The sequence below is a fragment of the Toxotes jaculatrix genome, chromosome 2 (genome assembly GCF_017976425.1).
Source record: "Toxotes jaculatrix isolate fToxJac2 chromosome 2, fToxJac2.pri, whole genome shotgun sequence".
NCBI lineage: Eukaryota > Metazoa > Chordata > Actinopteri > Toxotidae > Toxotes > Toxotes jaculatrix.
This window is the reverse complement of record NC_054395.1, coordinates 12,054,800-12,078,246: the sequence shown is the minus strand read 5'-3', so window position 1 is coordinate 12,078,246 and position 23,447 is coordinate 12,054,800. Positions and strand designations below refer to the sequence as shown.

General features: G+C 40.6%; 1 protein-coding gene across 3 annotated transcripts in view; it reads right to left on the bottom strand.

Annotated features, from left to right (window-relative positions):
• mgll (monoglyceride lipase) overlaps window positions 1–23,447 on the bottom strand; it is a 31,680-nt gene that overhangs the window by 7,248 nt on the left and 985 nt on the right. For 2 of the 3 annotated variants that reach the window (XM_041050780.1, XM_041050789.1), the window contains exons 3-5: window positions 21,955–22,090; window positions 10,251–10,357; window positions 6,191–6,327 (exon numbers count right to left, since the gene is read on the bottom strand). In XM_041050780.1, coding sequence (XP_040906714.1) covers window positions 6,191–6,327; window positions 10,251–10,357; window positions 21,955–22,082 — 372 coding nt within the window. In that variant the 5' untranslated portion in view covers window positions 22,083–22,090. Of the gene's footprint in view, window positions 1–6,190; window positions 6,328–10,250; window positions 10,358–21,954; window positions 22,272–23,447 lie in introns of those variants that run through there. The other variant, XM_041050772.1, reaches the window with a different exon arrangement.

The window sequence follows — 23,447 nt, the reverse complement described above, 5'->3', positions numbered from 1 at the left end:
CACGCACTGCTGCCTGCATGCATATGCCCACACAAACGCACAGAGCTGGAAAAGTAGGCTTCGTAGCTTAATTCCAACACGTAGTCAAAGAGAAGCTTGCTGTGAAATATCCATGTGTAAACACAATGTCGCACGAACACACTGAAATGTTGCTCGATCAAATGGTGAAATTTCCTTTGGGTGATGTAAGCTGCCCAAGCTGCCTGATCGGTTCAACACACTTTATTCCTGGTTAAATATAACAAGATGACTGAATGTATTTTGGTGCAAAAGCTCATTCTGGGTCAAATCCTTACACACACACACACACACACACACACACACACACACACGTTAGTCAAGTGATAGAGAGAGATAAGAGTGAATAGGGAAGAGAAGAGAGAGGCAGAGGGAGGACTGGGGACAGAGAAGCTCTTTAAGAAGCTGATTAGAGGATGAATACTGGTATTGTAGGCTGGATGGACTTGAACTGTCATAAACTGCCAGAAGAGGTAACATACTGACACTACAACGTCTATATAGAGAATACATACACAGTACATGAACACATAGCTAATACACAAACATTATATGTTCTAGTCTGCTGTTTAATGGACATTATTGGCCAATACATACACATTATAGAGACCAAACAGCTAATAAATAGAATTAACTAAAAATTAAGGCTGGGTAAGTAGGAATATTAAAAAAAATATGCTCATGAGGTTCATCTCAATCCACCCAGGTTGAACAGTTTTCCCCTAACAGTCAGACATGAACAGCAGCTTTTTGTCAAACAGCAGTTATGTTCAATAAAAACTCCAGTCGAGTGATTTGGAACAAGGAAAAAAAAAAGATAACCCAAAAAATGGCACAGTATAAAACCAAGTGAAATATGGTTTAGAGTGAAATGAAACTGAATGAATAATAGACACAGAGAGAAACAGGTTTGAAAGCTGAACAAACAGACCAAAGGCCTTAAGGTGAACAACCATTACATAAGACTCTGGCACTGAGGAAGTAGGACAAATGAGACGGGGCCAGAAATACTGATGAAGAAGGAGAGAAATGAGGAAGAGTGGGAACGAGCCAGAGCTGGAGGCATTTGTCAGCATTCCCATGAGCTGATACAGCACTGACAAACTGCTCCAATTGCCCAATAGCAGCTCAGAGACATAGGATGCAGAGAAAACTGTGACATAGTCGGTGTGGTGTTTCCGACACAGAAGCTACAAACTTGTAACTGTACTTTATTTCGTCCATTTTAATTATTTCACATTTTTACTTCCTTGCACATATTTAAATGTTTTCAGAGAACTGTGAAATTATGAACTAATTCTTCAGATAACTGCAGCACTTTTAAAATTATATCTCATTTAAGTATTGACTCATCTCAGGTAGAAGAGTACTGAAGAAGTGATGAGGTTGTACTCAGACACAGCAGAATTTTGAGCTGAATGCTAATATCAGCATGCTAACATGCTCACACAGACAATGCTAACAGAAAATTACAGTTGAGCAGCTCTACAGTCTGTCTATCAAATATTTGTTGAGATATTTCAGTCTGGACAAAAGAGGTGGACCCACCAATAGAGCAACACTGCCCTTCTAAAAGCCTGGCATAGCTAAAGATAACAAAAGGCAGAAGAAACCTGTTCACATCTACACTTCCCCACTTATGACTTTCTTTATTAAATCTACAACATGGCTAACTACACAGTCTCCCTAGGATATTATCATTGGAGCAGCTTCTCTGTACATACTGTAGGAGCCACAGGTGGTTTCCTTTGACTTTGTGGTTTTTGCGCCACCCTGGCCCCCTTCAACAGACGTTCATACAAACATAGAAGCAGAGGAACAGGCTTATAGAAACAGGATGAAGAGTCACAACACTAGGAAACTGGGAAATGAGGGTTGTATAAACACAGCAACACAACATTTGCTTTGGGTTGGGTTTCCCAAACTTTAGGTCTGTTTCTAAGGAAAGGTAAGGCAAGGAAAGGAGATGAAAAGAAAGGTAAGGAAGGAAGAAGAAGGGAAAATAAAAATAAAATGAGAGGAACAGAGTCTAAAGCAAAACAAATGTAGGGTGGAAAACAGAAATGTACTGTGGAGGAACAAGGAAATGAAAACATTGTGGAATGACAGGTTAACTGGCTTAAGTGACAGAACAAAGAGAAACATCTGATGAAATATCTCAGATGAAAGGAAAAGATATAGAAAAGAATATAGAAGGGGGATGGGAGGAGGGACAAGAGAAGAAGGAGAGGAAGGAGGTGAGACTGTGACTTCGGATTGCATTGCCCTAATATTTACAGTCTGATGTTTAAACAGTTACCCAGCCTCCATCTGGGATCCCAGAGTTTGATTTACACAAAACTATTTGCGTCTGTGCGCCTACAACCTTGGACTGTTTTGAACGCAACCTGATTCTTTGCATAAATACACAATACTGCTGTCTGGAAACTCATGGGCCATAAAAGGTTTGAAAAAAGGACTCATGAATTGTTTAAAGCATCTAAAAGCCCAACTGACAGCGCTGAAGATGAACACACAGACTAAATGCTCTATTGCAGAAAATAAGCAAAAAAGAAGTTTCTGAAAAGAGATGCTGTGATTGCAAACAGTCTCATACCCAGCGTCTTTTCACAAATCATTAAACAAAGTGATAAATTCATTAAGCACCCATGGTTTTCTCACTTTCTAATAAGCCATCAGTTCTGCAGATACAAATGGCACCAAAGTCGCTCGTGAAATCTAATGGGTTTCTCACTTTATATGCAATCAGGTCTGAAACTTTAAGCATCAGTCGGGCTGAGATCTGGTGGCTGCAAAAAGCCACATTATGTGATTCACATCATTTTCATACTCAAGTCATCAAACCATTCATTGACCATTCATGCCCTGTGGATGGGGGCATCATCGAGATCTCTCCCATCTGGATATAAAGGTTTCATCATAGAATAAAGGTGATCACTCAAAATAACTTTGTATTAACTTGCAGTGACCCTTCACTCTAAGGGGACAGGTGGACCTAACCCATGCCAGCAAAATGCCCCCCACAGCATAACAGTGCCACTGGATCCCTTCACTGTAGGGGTCAAGCATTCAGGCCTCTCGATGTACACCACAGATGTACTCGCGCATTTGTGGAGAATATGGTGACTCATCTGACCATATCACTTTTTTCCCCTACATCTCTGTAGGCCAGTGCCTATGGTTTCTGCACCACTGAACTGTCAAATGTGCATTCCTCTTTGTAATGAAGTTTATGCTCTGCAACTTTACTCTTATATCCTTGTCAGTGTAATTGTTGACACACTGTTCTTGCTGACACAGTCTGATCACGTCCTGAGGAACAGTTGCACAACAATTTCCGACCCTATTTACTGAGGTTTCCCATAGATAGAAATGCAGATGTCACTTTAGTCACGGCTCCCACTGAAACACTATCCAGTTGAACAGTCTTTGCGACTAAAGCTTGTGTCATCTGTGCCCCAACAATGAAACCTCTTTCTAAGTCACTTAGATCTTTTCCTCACGCCATCCAGATACAAAATCCAAAGCAACTGGACCTGCTCAAAATTTTTATAGATGCCATGACTGGACGTTAAAAGCTTAACTGTACCATGCAGTGCACCTGTGTGGAAGCATCTACATTCGTTATGCTTCTCCACTTATTTATTTTTCTTTCATTTGTCACCGGTCTGTGTTTTCAAACACTGCAGATCTCATTTCTCAACAAAGCTCATCATTTCTGCTGTAAAACCTATGTTCCCAGTGGATTCTGTTGAATCCACCATGCCCACTGAATGACTGCTGTGCTGCGAGATAACAAGGCTCTGCGCTTCTCACGGACAAAAACAGCTCTGTAATGAATTTGCTTTCCTCCTTTGTTTTCCCTGCTTGAAATGGGTCTTCTAGCTCTGAGCTAAAAGACTAAAAACTGTGTATTTGTGTTCAGCCTGAAATGTTTCTGACTTACGCAGGTGGTGGTTACAAAAATACAAAAACAACAACAACAAAAAAAACCTATTGTTTCATGTTTTGTGACAATGAAGTCAGCTTCCCCTTTATATAACACAAGAAACTCTTGCTGCATACATGAAAGCATTACTGCACCTAGTATGAATACAGAATTTTTGAGCAGCCTGATCATCCAACAGACAGATTTTTAGGACTACACATCAATTTAAGTCATCATTTATTATATAATTCATCACTACTGTTTGTGTTCTGTTAGCCGAACTAAGAGTTAGTGGGTCATCGAGCACAACAGTGAGAGGCTGTGATGTTGAATGCAGCTCTGTGAAAAACTGATCGGTTAAAAATAGTTCCCTGGCTGGCCTTGATGCTTTTTGTGTCCAAGTGTTATGTAATTTTTCTGAATGAGAATCCTGGATCAACTGTGCCTCTGTCGATTCCAGAGACTCTTTAAAGACTCGCTGTCTGCAGTGAATCTTTTGAATTAGTAACTGAACTCCCCAAAAAGAGCTGATATAAGCCCTGAAACAATTAAAGGGAAGCTCAAGCAAATGGGAAATTAATAATTTGTGGAATTTGTTTTTGCATTTGCAACTGTTCTGCATGTTCTATGTTAAGCCCTGTTTACTGTACAATATGCAACACCCTAAATATAACTAAATTTTACAGGCTGTCAATACCATAGTGAATTTAAGAGTTCTTTATTGAAAGAAATAGTTCATCTAGGACGTCATCAGCCTATCTATAGAAAAAAGGCTGGAAAAAGATGGAAACAGTTCAAAATCCATATAAAAACTGAACATAAATAAAGCAATTTGTAATTTACGGGGCAGTTACGTGTTGGAAATACTTCTTAAAGAACAACAGCACTTCTGTGACAGTACCCCAGAGGTCACTGCCCAGCTGCTGTGTCTTGCGAAGAGATAGTCACAATAATTTTGATAACTGATTAATGGGGCAAAATGGCAAATATTTGTTTCTCAAGATATGAGGACTTTGTGCTTTTCTCTGTTTATATCTTTGGGTTTTGGACTGCTGGTTAGACTAACCAAGTAACATATAAATAGAATACCATGTGCTCTGGGACATTCTGGGAAATATCCTTAATGTTTTTGGCAGAGAGACAGATGATCAGATTTAAACCACTCTCATATCTGTACATTATTCTCACTGAAGAAAACTTCACACAGAGAAAATGTTAGGACACCTACTGCAGTATTTATCATATCTTAATACCTGCAGAAGCCAGAAATTTCACATCAGGGAAGTTGACAATAAAAGTGAATGACAACACATAGAATCTAACACACAAGGTCAGTGGGGCATTATTACATTACATGGAATATTAAACAGATTCCTGGACTGTCTGGGTAAAGTGACAACACTCTCTCTTCTCTGTCAACAAATACAGCCACATTGGCCTTGAACAGGGCACTGAACCTGCAACTGCACTTAAAGGTTTTTCGGTGACCAGCAGCAGCAGCTGCAGTCTGAGCAGAATCTGTGTCACTGTGTAAAAGGTAAGCAGGAGTTTAACTGGAAGAGCAAGCTTAGCAGACCTTCCCTGAGGTGTTCCTCCAGCAGAGGGAAGGAGTTGGAATTTGTCCATCATACAGAAATAATACGTCTGGTGCTACAGCCAAGCCAAACCAAACAAAATATCATTAAAAGCAGGAAACACATGGGTGTTGAAGTGTTTTCATTTATTAGAAATACAGTTTCTGCTGTATAGTGCTCGTAATATTAAGACCACCTGGTTCAGTTGTATACTGTTCTGAGTAGAGCGCAGTGTACACTGGTTTTTCATGGCTGAATATTTTGGGACATAAAGCCACTTCATGCCAAAAGAAGAGCATGTGCCATCTCTTTCATTTGAATGTTGCATTGTCGCAGAAAACCTCTTCGCACTGATCTCTGTATTTTCATTCCTGCACTTGAGCAGGGCTTGCCCTTCAATTTGATGCAGCTGTCTTTGTGTATTTGTGTGTCAAGCACATTGTACCAGGAGCTGTGAAATCCACTGAGAGCGTAATATTTAATTTCACACCAAACAAAACTGGCAAACAAACCTGGACAGGAGCGGGTTTCAGTACCAAAAATACAATCATGTGATTAAAGTACAAAAAAAAAGAAAACAAAACCCAAAGACATCCATCATCTTCCATTAACGACAAAATACTGCATGGATTATTCCACCGGCTGAAACGGATCAATGAAAGTGTCATACCATGGAATGACCCACGATGAAGACGGGCAGGTCGGGGTGGCGGGATTTCATCAGGTCAATGTGCTGCAGGGAGTCTCTGACGTAAACCTGGAAGTCTTTGATGTTCATCCTGTCTCCTTCACTCTGACCATGGCCAACTGGGGAAAGGAGGAAGGAAGAAGAAAGAGGTGTTAGGAAAGTGGTAGCGTACTGCTACAGCCTGATTATCCAATCTGACATTTTATGATTTTAAGACCTTTTTAATTCCTCCAAAAGATGGAAATAACTCCGTTCTTGTGGCTAAAGAGGCTGATGCAATGTTAGCCAAGGCTTTTTGATCATTACTACAGAAAAACTTGCTTCTGTCTCAGTGATGATAACGATGATGATTTCCAAACATCTGACAAACTGATCCTACCCTCTCTTTTAAAACTTCAAGAGATGTGAATGAAAAACAGAAAGGTTGCAGCTGACAGGTGAGAGATAAGAAGGGCAAATAAGAATTGGGAGGGAAAACAGAGGAAGGGATGAGAGTAAGAGTATAGGAGAGTAAGGAGGAATGGAGGGAAGGATGGAGGAAGCATTTGATAAAGAAAGTGAGTCTACAGTGGAGAAAATAAGAGAAGGAGGGACAGGAATCCCTGAGAAGCAGAAGAAAAGGATGGGGCAGAGTGGGATGACAGAGAGAAAGAGGGGAAAGGAGAACAGAACAAGAAGAGGAGGAAGAAGAAAGAGAGTGAGAACGTGAAAAGAGGACACAAGTTGAGTGGAGAGAAAGATAAATGAACTGCAAAGTCAAGCGAAAATGGAGGGAAGGGCGGAGGGGAAGACGAGTGACAAGACGAGACAGAAATGACAGAGGAGACAGAAATGTGATTGACAGATGGAGAGGAGGAAAATTAAATGAATATGTATGTGCGTATGCATGCATATACATCCGTTCTCCTCGAGCTTTCTGCGGCAGTGGCTGAGAGGTGAGGCTGGTTGCCACGGCGACCACTGAACCAAGAGCGCAATGAGCTCCTAAATGTTAACATGTGCAGCTTCTACCTTAAGTGTGTGTCTGTGTGTTTATAAATACATTGTGCACTGTATGTGGTAGCATGTCTTCACCCCATATGTTTTTCTGCTCGTCAATAGTGAAGCGATCATCGCAGCGTGGAAATCAATACCCAATCACAGCAGCGATGAGTGACGGGGAGCTGCAAACTTCAGATCGATGCACATTATATCCCCTCCCACGTCAAATCAATAACTCCACACTCCACCGAATCCACATCTTTTGTTATTACACTCAATAAGACACACACACTCACATGACACAGACATAAACACTGCAGAACACCGATCCACTGCTGAAACAGGCAAAAATCAGTCCTGATATTAATGTTTGTTTTTTAATTATCTTGCTATTAAGTTAATTGGATTTTAGAATTGATGATAATACAAAGCCAGCAGTCAGCGTAAGAAGACGAGTCAGTGCTTCATGCGCCATTTTGAAAATCCAGTCGACTCATCTTTTATGCAGCAAGAATAACATCAATTGTGCATGGTAATTACATACAGGTGGGCTGATACAATAAAATGCTTGTGATTGTATTAGAAAAAGAGCAGCATTGATTTAATGCATTACCTAGTCGAACCATTGCATTGTGACTATGGGGTGCCAACACATCAGGAATGTACTATTATTATTGGAAAGTTCATGATACAACAAACAGCAGTTAATAATTATTTTCATTTCAGTGAATCAATTTATTATTATTTTTTGATTAACTGATCAGCTGTGTAGTCTCAATGTCATTTCCTCAAGCTCATGGTGGCATATTCAAAATTATATAAAACAGAAATAAATCCATATTTAGCATTTAAAAGCAGCACATATTTAATAAGTGGCTTATAGCACAATATAATGTAAAAAAATGTTTTAAACTTGACAAATATTGTACATTATTAAACACGTTAAGATGCCCTTACAGCTGCATTACAGTGTGGCATTTAAAGGCATTCATTAAATAACTTCTTTCTGTTTATAAATGCTAAATACAAGACGAGCAACAAATCCTCACATTTGAGAAGCTGAAGAAGGAAAATATTGAAAAAGATTTTGCTTCATGCTTTATATGACTTGATTAGTTTGTTGATCAATTTACTAGAGACTGACTAATTACCTAAGTGACTAAGCTTTAGTGAAACTTATAAGCTGCAGCAAATTATCATTATAAAATGGACGTGTGTTATTATAAAATGATGACTACTTCATGTCTGAAACAAACTCAAGCAAATATCTTTCCTGATAATGAGCTCTTGGGGAAGCCAGTCTAATACAGTCAGAGTTGAAGGAAACATGATCTCAGCAGTGACTGATGAATTCAGAGACTTTGCGAGCACTGATCTAATTAAATGTCAAAATTCCATTATTCTCTTATAATGCAATGAGAAGACAAACGTGATTAGTGCGTCACCAAGCAGCATTAGGCTGGTGCTGTCTTCTGCTTATCTGTGCCTCTCACAAAACAACCCATTATGAATTTTTCACCACTGCCTGATAATAAAAAGGTCAGTGCTGCTGCCAGACTTTTTTTTTTTAAATTTACACATAAAGTGATATGCATACATTTCTGCATCTACATTCTGCAAAACGGAAAATGATTTATGTGTGTCAGCTCTTAAGTTTCGGATTTTTCGAGCAGCCGGCATGTCAGAGAATTTTAGAGGCTGTTCTGGAAATAATGCTGACTGGTAAATAGATGCAGTGTCTGCCAGATGGAAGAAACCTCCAGTCTATGCAGGCCGTGAACGGAAAAGAATCCTATAATTAGAAAGAAATACATGAGAGACAGAAGAAAGTGTGATATAGGAAGAATGAGTTAAAGATCTTGACTGTTGAACTCCATGAGGAGCTGCCCAAGGCGGTGTGTCTCTGTGTGTGTGTGTCTGTGTGTGTTGGAGAGATAGATAAAAAACTAGTGTCTTTGGGGACTTGTTCCAGTTCAGTATTTTCCATTTAACAGTGTGACATTTTGCTGAAAGCCACTGAACAAACTGCTCCTCTGTGTGCAAGCTCACTCATCCTCATCACTCACTCCTTTTTGTATCATCCCAGCCAGCGCTTCATTGAGATCTCTACCTCTGTAAATATTTCCATATTTACAGCTGAGACTTCATCTCTTTGCCTTCTCACCCTCTGTCTCTCTCTGCCGTCGCTGACCTGTATAATAGTTCAGAGAAAGGCACATGCTGCTCTTTTCCAGTTGGGCACAGTCACGAGTTCACACATTCCTGTCCTAGCGAAGACCTGCCGAGAACATTAACACAGTTTAGCCTCTGAGCTTAGCTGGGAAGACTCGCCTTGCCTTTCCCTATTTACTATCAAACTAACATGACTTTGATGACTTTGCCATCATAGAGTTGCATGCTGCTAGCATGGCCAAACACAGCTAAACACAAGATTGGCTAAACACAAGATTTCAATGACGAGAAAACACCAAATTCCCTAATTTTTTCCTTGTATTTATCATACCAGATCTCGCACTGGGTCTGCTGTGTGAGTCTTTAAAACCCACTGAGACACTACATGACTTGATGGGACCTTGAACAAGATGTAAAACCACTGCCTACTAATGAGACTCAGACAAAATCCTCTAACAACAGTTCACTGTGCGACCGGTCTGTTTCTTGTCAGAGCTCAGAACCAGGTTCATCCACAGCTTTCACTGAAACCTGAACAGAGGCAGAAGTTCCATTCACACTTGGCCAAACCAACACTTGTGAAGTTTTCATTGACAGTGCAATAAAAGCACACCACCTACACACTCGCATGCATACACGCAGAGAAACTGCAGGAGAACAATAGAGCAATGTACCACCAAGCCTAATTAATTTTTTGTCTAACAGGCTCAGTTCACTCAACAATTACCGAGGCCTGTTATCAGACAGAGAGGGGGATGATGGGTTTTCTTTGAAGCTGTGCACAAGCTATTCTGTGCGTGAACTACTGATGAATACAAGGGCGGCCACGAGCGTAGGTGTAAATGTACGCATGCATTAATGTAATGTAAGGTGTGTGTTTGTGACTCACCGTGGTCGTGTGCGAATACCAGCAGGGACAGTTCCTTCAGTCTCTGTGCAATCTCATCATACGGCCCACAATGCTCCCCGGCCCCGTGGGCAATAAACACCAGAGCCCTGGGAGGAGGAGAGAGGAGAGAAAAAAAAATTCACTCAAGTTTTCATAAATGCAGACCTACACTTGGCTTCTTTTTCTTTCTCTTTAACTCTCTCATACAAAGACACACAAACAGCAAATGTTTGCATTTTTCTTCATGGGGCTGTGCTTCCTTGATTTGCTGATAGAATCCTGTGTGGTTCCCTCAGGGATTTACTGAAAGACACTCAAAGAGGACTAGAGTTCAGAGATAGGGGAACTGATGTGGTGGAGATGACTTTCAAGCAGAAATGTACTAAGCAGACAAAAAAACGCAATCTGATGCAGCAATAATCTGAAAACACAAAAAATCCTGTGTTGGTGTGAGAGACTGAGATAAAGGCAGGATGATGGGAAAAAAAAAGGCACACAAAGATCGGCAGACAAATACAGAGACTGAGAGTGAGACAGCCTGTGTTTTCAGAGACAGCAGCTATCATCCATCTGTCCATCTATCTGCCTCAACACACCCCTGCCTGCCCGACTCAAAACAGACACTGAGGGAATCCAGTAAAAAAACAATGTCACCCATAAATACACAGAAAACAGCCATGGCATCCCAGCTCTCTTTATTCTCTAAATTCGTGTGAATGGCCTAAAACTATGGAAACTGTGGTTTGGCTTTCTGAGAGTGTCCATTAAAATATTCGCCAAAAGTGAGACTGTATGAAAATATTTCTTCAGAAAAGCAAATCCACTGGCTAAGTTTCCGTCTAAATGATTTATTATGTATTCACTCAAGAAAGCTGCATGGACATAAACACTTGAGGTCAAGCATCCTTCAGCTTTTTTCAGCTGGTTTGAGGCAGAAGCATTTTTGGTGATGAGAGCATTATGCAGTAAAATGAGCTGGGATTTCATTTCGTATGTAAATGGAATGATGTAAGACATCAGGTGGTGTGCCAATATGCCAGTGTTCTGTAATATACAATACCAGAAATTACATGTACAATTACTGATAGCATCTAAGAGCCCTTGTGGTTGGGCCATCTGAACAATTAGCTCTTTGTCGACCCTCAATTTAAAGCACTTCAACAGTCTTATCACACACTGAATGGAATCAGTGATTTGTCAAACATGCCCCAAAGGTAAAGCTAAAACCAACACTGAATGTCAAAAACAAAACGGATGCATTATGTAAAAGTTAACAGGATAATTCCTTGTTAATTTCACCTATTAAATCCATTTCAGTCAGGGCAGAGAGTAGATGGCAGAGAGAAATTAAGAAGGTGTCATGTAACTTCAACTTCATGTCTAGTCAGAGATACCTTTTGTTAATTAACGGAGTCGCCGGTGGCTCTCGTACAAGTTTTTTTTTTAGAAGAAGAAGTTTTACTTCTTCTAGCAGTGCACATTCAGCACGGAAGCAGCTCTGAAACGCTCCGGTGTTGTTTCTCTAAGTAGCAGCAGTGCTGAGAAGCCTGTGAGAGCTTCAATCAGCAGCAACAGCAGACAATTAGCCCAAATGTATTCAGTGACAAAAAAGAAGGGAAACGAGGAGAAAATGAGTGAGTGCAAGGTGGGGAGGGGTGAGGGTGGTGGTGGGTAAGGAAGGGTAGAATGAGAGTAGCTGTTCATCTGGCTTCATTAGCGAATCACTCCATTTTCACTTCCAGCTCTTTCCCTCCTTTTAGGAAGCCTTCGCCTCGGGCTAAGACTTCCTCTGCACTTGTTGGCTCTGTGAGTGTCTATACGTGTGTGTGTGTGTGTGTGTGAAAGACTGTCTTTGTATAGGCATAATGTTCTGTAACAGACATGCCAAGGGGCAGCAGGGGTTTAATGGGGCTAATCTAGGTTCATTGTAAAGACGACTGTACAGTGAACACCACACTGCACACGCCACTGAAAACCAGCGTTGTAATGAGACATTTGTAATTTGCTGTCTGTCTTTCTGTAAGAATGTCTTCATCTTCCATTCTCTAAACGCCTCTTTGGTCTACTTAGTGATCTCTCTCTTCTGTCTTCTCTCTCACTTTTTTTTTCTCCATCTTTGCTTCCACTGGTGAATTTTAGCTTTAAGTACATCAGAGTTGTCAGGAAGAATAAAAAAAAATCAAATAAAGGCAAAATATCTGGTGACAGCTAACAGTAGGAGACAGAAAGTCTGCATTTTTTGAAGGTCTGAAGGATTTAATTACCCAGAGATCTAATCTTAACAGATGTCTGCATTCATTCAGCTACAGGCATCTGCAGACAAGTGACAATATTCAGGCATCAACAGTATGTTGGCTCAGCTGCGCAAAGCCACTTTCCACTTTGCTGTAAGTGGTCTGGTAAGGCTCAATGGGCATTTGCTTGGAACAAGTGTTACTTCAATAGACTGTGACATGTTGGCATTTTATTACTTTACTTCAAGACATCAACCTGAACCTTTCCTTCACCTGAGAGGACCAATGCATACCTCTCCCCAATGAAAAGACTTGTTAACATGGCAGGTTTGAAAATGTCAAGTGTCTTTTAAACGTTCCAACAAAGTTAGTTTCTGGATGCATTTTATATACAGAATTATACTGTATTTTGTATATTGAACACCTACTGTACTTTGAATTATTTCTCACAAGTTTAAGGCGTTTAAAGAAGTTGGAAGCAGCAGCATCATCTACATCAATCCTTGTACTTTATGATTGGCCTGGCTTTTAGCCTTTAGACTCAGTTCACTCTTAGTGGATGATTTATAATCTGGGGCAGTATTCATATGAATGAGCTGTTATAGCTGCACTAGCTGTTGGTTAATTGTAGATCAACTAATCAGTTAATAAAAATAGTTTTATTAACTGAGTAGTTTATAGTCTGTGCTGAAAGTGGGACCAGCTGCACATTAACTCTAAACCTTATGCTGTTGTGTTGCTTTTTCCCCTAAAATGCTCATTGTGCCTTCAAATATATTGATTATTTTGTGTATGACTGAAGTATTTTAATCTTCCAGGTACAAGAAAAGAGGCTTTTCATGTTTCTTTCTCATTATCTCTCCTCACTTTCTCATCTCTCATGGGAACTAGAAACCTACTTGTCTCCCACACCATTTCAGTTGCTGGAACAACATGGCTTATAACCAGCCTTATTAAAACATTCAATGAGTGAGCCCTCCCTCTGGCCCTGCTCACAGCTACTCCAAACAGCCACAGGCCCAAAACAAAGCCAAGAACCTAATCCCCTTAATGTAATGCTGACTGGCTACTCCAAGGTTATTTAGGAACTAACAAACCTTCCAACCATGCTCACATGCCACATTCTGCACCTTCATCTGTGAATTTTACATGGAAAGCAAAAAATCTTGAGTGTTTTAGGCATCGAGTTGACAAATGCCCACAATTACAACAAAAAGCAACAAAATCCTTACAGAGTTTCCACTATAACCCTGACGTGAAATTCAATGAGTTTTCCGTCATTTTTGGGAACTTTATTTCTGTCCTAAATCGCCTGAATTACAGGTAAACAACAGGCATTTTCCATGGAAGACATTTTGATTTGTTGCAGTAAGAAAAGCACAGGTGTGAATAATAACATTAATCATGGCTGAATTCCATTTAGCTGCTTCAGTTTCAGGGTATTCTGGTATTGATCAAGCTGACTCGCTGCCACACTGTCATGACTCACCAGGGACACCTGAATATAACAGAGCCAGCCTTAATGTTATTAGAAACACCTGTGCCTTTCTTTCTAGGGGGTGCAGGTGTTGTACCACCCTGACTCTCTTGTTTTGTTGCACCTGTTTGGGCAGAACGAGGTTTAATCTGACCGAATAACTGAAAATACCTATTTGGGTGTGCAGGCCTCTAAATCTAAATCTCGTATTCACTAGTTTGCATTTTTCAGGAACATTTTTTTTAACATAATTGCATCTCTGGGACAATTGTTCAAACACCATGAGGACGTGTTGCATTAGCCATTGCTGGTGTGGCCTCATGTAAACATACTGTAGTGTTAAATTAACTTAACATTTTGGTGTCTGCGTGTCCAGGCTTGGCAGGAGACAGAGGACGAGATAGAATGACTGAACACTGGCATGCTAATCTCATTAATTGACTTAGACTTGTATGTGTGTGTGTGTGTGTGTGTGTGTGTGTGTGTGTGTGCGTGTTTTCCTTTACTTTAATCTTGCACATATCACAGTGTACATGAGTCGAGGAAAAACAATCAAAACAACCTTTGAAAGGCTGCCCAAAGGATGTGATCCTCAGTGTGCTTGTGTGTGTGTGTGTGTGTGTGTGTGTGTGTGTGTGTGTGTGTGTGTGTGTGTGTGTGTGTGTGTGTGTGTGTGTGTGTGTGGACATACATGTATGTGGGTGGGTGACCACATCAGTGCTGGTAAATGCAGACTCGGTGAATGTACAGTTATAAGGGTGTGCATTAAGTACAGAAATGTAGAGGCAAAGATTAAAGGAAAGGAGAAGAGAGAACTAAAGATAGAACGGGTAGACAGAGAGAGACAGGAGACAGGACATCAATAGCTTTTGAAAAACTATAAAAGGGACCAGAGTGCTGGAGAGTCCAAAATGGTGGAAGGATCGGATACCGCACTCAAACATGGCGCCCAAGCACATAAGCCAAAAAAGTTTTCCATCTTCAAGGTTTTGCAGCAGGCTTTGCATTGGGATAGCACCACACAAATAAAAACAGCTTTTCTAGGCTCCGGGAAAGTTTTGCACTCATAAAACCCAACAGTTTCACAGATGCCTCTTTTAGAATAGTGGTCTATAGGGAAAATGGTATTTTTTTGTTCACTGCAATATCACAGGTGACCACGGGACAAACTGGCAGCAAGCAACCAAATTATGATGCATTTTGCACTACTAACCCTGCTCTGTATGGATGAGGATGACACAAATATTGCTTTGTAATTTTATTCTGCTTAATTCAAAACATGGCAACACTGTTTAAGACACCTTCAGACTTTGTAAGAACCTGTGAATTCCCCGGTGCCAGGAAGATTTGATGCACTTGGAGCAAAACAAAGTGGATACGACAGAAAAGAACAATGTGACAGGTGGAAAAAGAGATGGAGTCTGAGAGACGGATGAGGTGTGACAAAGCAGTATGGAAAAGAAAGCCAGAAATGAGGGGGTAGTTGCAGAAGGTGTGTGATTGTGTGCTGCACAGGAAAAAACAAAAGAGAGAGAGAAAGTAATTCTCTCTCTCTTTTGATGGAGAGAATTGGAGGCAGTCACAGCAGGAGGGTTTACACCAGTGAAAAACTAAATGTAAACCGAAGAGAGGCTATGCTGAAAAACAGTCAGAGGCTTCAGAATCATTTTTTCAGTTTGAGGCATTTTCTTTGAGATGCCTCAGAAAAAACATTACTTAAATTCACCTGCTTCTTGTGAGGAAACAGGAAACTAAACGGCTGAAGGATGTGGAAATGAGATGCACATGCAAAGGTTTTTTGATAGTTCCCTCATGGTTGAAAACTGAATGAAGTTAACTGATACTGTAAAACTCAACGCATCCAATGCAAAACTGACCTGAGAGGAACACTGTGTGTCAGCACACTGCACACTGTCATCTGTGGATACATACTGTACATAAATTACACCCAAACTATCTTCAGGCAGAAACAGAACAAGAATTTGATGAAAAATATGCCTTTTATTCTTTCTTTTTTTACCTTACAAAAATATTTCAAATGTTTTATCATACACTATCCTGCCTCAGGGGAAAAAAAATTCCTCTGATACCACTGCTGCTATTTATCACTTAGTGTTGAAATTCAAACTTTGTATGTTTGCGTCATTACTTCGCTCTCTTCTTATGTAACTCTGTTTTTCTTTGATGTAACTTGCTGCTACTTGCTGTTGCAACATTACGCTCTTCCCACAGGTATCATCAAATTACATTTAATCTATCATAATATTTAATACATCAGCACAGCAGCAGAAGTCAATCTAATACGTGAGGAATGATAATACTTAAATTGAATACAGTGGTAATTATTTACACTCTCAGCGTTGAGGCTGTTGGCAGTAATGTTACTAATGCAGGAATTATAACATACTGTTACATTATTAATAAAATCATTAAGTCACAGTGAATACAAGCATCGGTGGAATGAAAACTGAAAACTGACTGAAATTGTTTTTCTCTGCCTCCTTTTCATATTATAGTAAATGATCACAGCTGGCACCTGGAAACACCCACTCAGTGAATTTAATGGAAATACAAGTGGCCATAATATTTTATAGACTGCGTTACTCTACCAAAATTTGCCGCGAGGCAAAAAGACGAAGGGAACCATTAAAAAGTGTTTCTGTTTGTAAAGTATCCTCCACCGACAGGCCTGACAACGGCGGCAGTGAACAGCAGGGGAATTAAATAGTCCAACCACAGAAAGACAAACAGGAAAGGAAACTCATCCAGACTCCATCAGCGAAAACATCGATAACAGCATGACCCATTTGCACAAGATTTGTGTGTGTTTGTGTCTGTCAGTTGTATACAAAGATTAGTGATACTGCTGGTGTGCGGTGCATGCATGGCTGGTATACTGGTCTCCATGTGGGTTCAAAGCCCCAGCTAGACGTCTATTGGAAGATCTGTCAGTCACTGCTGATGCTCCTCCCCTCCACCCCTCCACCTTTCACCTACTTCCTGGTTCTAGTGAAAAGGCTTTTCAGGAGCCCATGACCTTTGATCCCATTTTCACATCCATCAATACAATAAACATTTCAATTAAAGATTGTGGCATATCTGCATAGTATTGCATGTAACACCTGCATTAAAATTATATTTACATAAGTTTTTCTTTTTAGAGAAAATTCCACATGCTCATTCCACAAAACAGTAACATCAATGTGAAAATAAAATTTAATATGATAACTGACACTGTACAGATACTATACGTGACAGTAATGTCTAACCATCACCCAAATTAAAAACTGCAATTTCCTATAAATAATTTTGAGTTTCCTCATTTAACAACAATAATAAAATTAATTTGGAAGGGAGACAAAAGGAGACACATAAAGAATGGAAGAGGAGAGTAACAACAAAAATCAATATGAGGAAGGTTACACTAATGGTTTGCACACTCAGCATATGTTGGTTACTTAGGCTAAGTTTACATACTGTCCTTTGCTGATGTCATTACTGTCCTTAAAGGACATTTAGACACATGACGATATTTGGCCTGGAGTGTTTTTAGTCTGTCACCTGCATTCACCTGCTTTTGCTAATACATTTTATCATCCATCCACCAGAGTCTGAACATTAATTAACTGTAAATGTTTGGGATTATCTGGTTCAACAGCTCAAGATTCAGTTTCACTATTAAACATTAAACTGGCTGATGGATGAAAATGATGAATGATGAAAATCATTAACAGAGAAAACAAACTTAAAGGTAGCTGGATGTTTTTGATCTTTTTTGATGGCCACAGACTAATGTAACAATTAACTAAAGTCATCTGACCTTTCTAAGACCTCTCCACCACTCTGTCATTTCACCCAAAGGTCATAGAGAGCTCACTTTGCATTGGCTTTTCCCTTCCACTGAGAGTTAGACTGAATATTAAACAGTTAATTTCCGCTTTTGTGCTAAACAAACACTCTGCGCAATAAACTGTCTGACCTACAGTTGGTGAAGGTAGCTGAGTCAATAAAAAGCAAACTGCTGCCTATCGCCATGGTTCCAGCACATAGCAAGTTTACTTCTGAATCGCCTGCAAGGTTTTTGATAATCGCTACATCGTTTGAGCCATTTTTAAGAACACAGTTTTGCTGCTTTGACTGATTTTTTACTATTTTCTGTCATTTTGTGGACCAAATGATTATTGATCATTTGGATTATTGACTGATTAATTAAGGAAATAATCATCAGTCAGTTTCTCATCAAAAGATTATCACGGCATTAGCTGCTACTGTGAAACTATTCTAATCACAAAAGTGAGAAACCTAAAACTCATTCAACCTTGCATACAGTATAACATATTAGAAATGTGGTATATTTTAAGAGCATCCTCAACTTCTACGTCCTATTTCCTATTCATACCAATGGCTATAACCACATTTTTAACTCCAATACTTATAATTATGCTGTAAGATTCTAGCTAAACTGCATCTACAGAGCCTCAGATTTCATAAATTTGGTTCTGGCACGCTGTGTCACATTGTGTTGAATTACTAATCTGACTGCTGCAGTGAGTGGGTAGCTGTGAGTCTGGAGGATCCATCATCCGGACCACTGAGAGCTCTTTTATTGTGAAACATCAGAGTTTGTGTTAAAAGAGGTGGGTGTGTATCAAAGAATTTCTTAAGTGTAGGATGTACGACAGACAACAGGCTGGAGTGTTTTGATTTGTGCTCATCAGTTTTACAATCTGATAACAGAGAGAGTGTGTATACTTGTGTGAAGACATTTAGCCGTGGGTTTGTGCTGATCTCTCCGAACGATAACTGCAGTCTGATACATGAAACGGAAAAAAACACATTTTAAGACTGCTGAATCAGTTTTGGAATGTCCTGACCTCATACTGGCTTTCAGTTAAACGTTATATATATATAAGGCCTCCACCAATATGATGGAGGTGAGGATGTGACTTTACTGAATAGCTTCTCTTTTGTCACCCTATAAAACCTGCAATAAACCTACCTCAGCCAGTCTGTAGGAGCTGCTAGCTCAGCTGAAAGAATTTAATTAGTCTGGGTTTTAGTGAAGGATTTAAGGATCCTGTGAAAGTCTAAATGCAGCTTCTGAGGCTTTTCCCCTGTGATACGTAAACATTTTTTCAGTGGAACGTCTGAATGCTCAGATTCTGTGGCAATGAATTCATTCAATATGGGTCCACTGCACTCAAATCAGACACAAAATACATGAGGCACCAATACACAAATACTGGTATCAGCCTTTAAAAGCCAACATCACGATAAACAACATTTTCATGGACTCGCACATAGTCTCTCTTTAGCATGACTGCATGCATTTTTAGCATGGTCACTGGCTGGCCTCCACTGAAACAGCTCTTATATAAGCACCCAAAGCCTCGGCTCTAAAACAGTTACAGCACAGAGAGAAATCTGCGGCTATTTTAAGCCTGCGGTCATTCAGCTTTTTACTCCTAACATACATGATTTGCAGGACAAAAATGATTTGCGCAGTTCATTTGCTTTATTTGTGGTTTTGGGAGGATGTGTAGGAAACATATGTATTTCCAAAAACTCTTTGTTGAAAAGCTGCAAGCTTAAAATATATGAGCACGTAGGTGCATAAGTAGATTTTTGTTCATTTGGGAGTGTGGGCAAAGGTCTGGGAACGAGATTCTGTGTGACAACGGTGCGGCCTCAGTGGCATCGTGGGCAACAATAAGGTCAAATGTTTGTTCCACATTAACAAGCAGTGGCAGAGTATATCAAACTGCACCTCCTAACACAAAAACAACACTACCAAGGTTTTTTTTTAATTTAACACACACATACTATTGTAAACTACAAGCCACAGTTAAGGGAGCAGTTACACAGCACAGGCACAGATAAAGTGTCAGTTAATGTTCTGCGGAGGCCATGAGCCTCGTGGGAGTGTGCGCTTGATCAGTAATATCTTGACTCCAGATGTTATGTGGGCCTCCGGTTTCTGTAACATCTCCTTCCTTCTGTACTCACACCCTGCATGCAACTATGTGGTTTGTAAGCGAGTTTAAGTGTGACATCTGTCTTCACTTTCATGCTTTGCCACAACCACATGTGTGGGGAGGGCAGAGGAGCCGGACTTAAAAACTGCTGGAAGTGCATAGCTAGGGGGCCTCCAGCATGACGGCAGAAAATATCACTATTAAACCAGTAAGAAGTGTATTTGTGTGTGTGTGTGTGTGTGTGTGTGTGTGTGTGTGTGTGTGCGTGCGTGTGCGTGTGCGTGTGTGTGTGTGTCATAAACTGGACCTATAAATCAACTAGTTGTGCAGTTTGGTGTCTTTTTGGCTAACAGACAACAGTGTTCACACTCTTTCATACACCAGAATGCCTGATGAGTCAGGATATCAGGCTTTTTGCAAATGAACTTTGATGCTGTTCACTGGGGTTGACAATATAATCCCAACTGAAAAACACAAAGGTTTGAGAGTATGAGGAGACAGCTGTTGACATATGATGGCTAGCACCTTTGGAAAGTCGGGTTTTAAAAAAAAAAAAAAGGGGGGGGGGGGGGGGGGGGGGGGGGGCTACACTCTGCTCAACAAAACATACTGTACTCCACAAGACACTCCTGCTATAGAATTTGTGATCTCCTGAAGGGTGTTACATTTGTGTTGTATGTCAAATGAAGGGTGGCAGTCTACTGTGGGTCCAAGTTAACTGATCTGATATGTAAGTCTGGACTCCAGGATGAGATGCTTGAGTTTGACTGCAGTGAAATCTGTGACTTTCTACAGTAAATAGCTGAGATATAGTGTAATTGTGTTGTTGATTTTGATGCTGGTGAGTATTCAGTCATGGTGTGAAATGTGTCATTGACTCTGTTTTGAAATGACATATCCAGTCAACCAGGACGCATGTATGACAATTAAACCCAGACTCCTATATTAACAAAATGTAAAATTTTAACTTGTCTAGAGGGCTGAACAAGTAACTGCTCCTGTTTTTTTTGTTTTTTTCTTAACGGGGTCACGACCCAGTATGAGTCACTGGTGCATCTGTTGGTCGCCACTATGAAGAGATTAACATAATTATAATGTTTTAACGAGCTTGGCTCATTGAATGAGACTAAAAACTGTCCAGCTTTACTAAAGGCTCCTACAGACTGATCCAGTTTAATTCCACTTTTTCATCCCTAATGTCATTTTGTTGTCTCCTTTTGACCTGGTGATGTTTTTGTCAGACCAAGACTTCAGTATGACTGAGGATAAGATCCCTCTATGTGAAGATGATGTGTTGTTATATGCATGGAACGAGGTCAAACTTCTACATATGCATTTATCACTGTAAGGTTACTGAGTTACAGCTGGTAGAGCTTTAACAACGAGCGGCACAAGTTACTCTTCAGGTGTGTCTCTACATAATGTGCCCCTATATGATAATTCGAATAAGTAAAAAATGATTAAAAACAGAAAATGTAGTAGTGTGGATTTTACTGTGACAGTGTATAGAAGCAGGTGAATGCTGATTGGTCAAGTGTTTGACCAGTCACAAAGCTGATACCCCTCCTTGGCGGCTGAGTGAAAATAAAACCAGAATTTAAAAAAATGTGTGTGTGAGTGTGGATTTGAACATACTGGTGTTTGTTTTACACTCTCAGGGATAAAGGCTGAGAAGACAGGGTTACTGTAGAATAGACTCCACTGTGTGCTTTAACTACAGCTGGACTACACACACACACACACACACACGTCTAAAGATGACCCTACAGGAAGCCTAAAGAAAGTCAAAGTCCTCATGTGACTCAACCACTGAAAACAACCATGTGAATAGGATTACTTTCGCCCAACAGCACTGAACAATCATTTCAAACAGCACCTAAAATTAACCCAACTGCCTTGGTACACACTATATGCTACTCCATCAAGATTGTCGTACACACACACACACACATCGGGTATAGATAGAGTGAAACAAACACACTTTCCGCTAGTTTTTTTCCGCTCCGTTCTTCACTGACCTTGGCGGACCAGCTGGCTCCCAGTAGCGGCAGAACAGGTGCAGTCCATCGGCGTTGACGATGTGCTGCAGGTCGGTGTAGGGGACTCCCTGCGGACTCCGCCGCGGAGCAGCTCCCGGCTCGGGCATGGAAGAGTCTGCAACAGAGACACGGAGCAGCGATAACAACACATCGCTGCCATAGAGGTAGCAGCTGAAGCCGGCGACGAGCAAGCAGGTGGCGGCGGTCACTGTGTTCATTGTTATTATTATTATTATTGTTGTTGTTTATCTTTGGTGCGTGTCTTAGGCATGCATCGGAGATGACATGGTCTGTAGGTTAGGATATGCCGGATCTAATCCTCAACCGCGCGCACGCACGCGCGCGCACACACACACACAAGCAAAGGCAATGTTGTCAGAGCGTTACGTCACGAGACCATATGCTCTGCTTTCCACAAGGTCTCTCAACCACTCTCTCTCTCTCTCTCTCTCTCTCTCTCTCTCTCTCTCTCTCTCTCTCTCTCTCAACCCCCACGCTCTCCACATGGTCTCTCTCGCTCTCTCACACACTCTCTCTATTCAAATTAGCTTTATTGTCATGACCACATCTATAATTATAACACCTGTACTTGCAGAATTGCCAAAGGTTGTAGTGTCTGAGGTTTGCGTTGTAAGCAGCCTATAATCATTTATCGAGTAGGAAGACACTTTTGTTTGCACTTTACACTATATACACTATGAAACGTCCATTATAAAATCAACTGCATTTGTACAGACCACTGTAGTGAAAGAAAAACAAATCTGAAAGTAAATCATATAAAAAACTAAAGAATATGATCACGCATCAACATAGAGAGTCTATGATAAAATAAGATATAACAGTTGAATGGTAATAATGAGAATTTTATTTAAGTGTTTTATTTCTGTATTTCTATCTCTTTCTTATCTGTCACTCGCACGCGCACATGCACGAGCGCGCTCTTCTCCGTCCAGCGCAGCACATACACACTGAGCTGACTTACAGCCAAATAAAACCGCTGAATACAAAAATCCGTCTATCTCGCCAATTCGTTGTCTCTCTTCCTCTGCCAAACCTTGTAAAGCTGCACACAGGAAAAAAACTGAGATGCACTTACACTGGAGCCCCCCGGCCCCCCTTCCCCCCGGGCCCCCCCTGGGGGCGTATCTCTCGCTTTACACATGAGCTTTTCTGGCATCGGGTCCTGCTGGATACACAGCATATCTACATAGTGTTACTGGCATGTGTTGCATTACAGTACAATACAGAGGACAGGGTCGCCGGGCGCACCGCCGGAGGTAAAAATAGTCCTGGCGTGAAGCTACTTCCCGAGGTGTTCGGGTGTCGCCTTTCAGGTTTAGTGACCTGACAGCCTGCAAGCTCCCACTTCAACATTTAATCGGCTATAATCAACCCGATAAAATATGATCCTACTATATGGCCGCTTTCTTGCTTGAAACATCCACCTGATGTGATAACTACAATGAATTCCC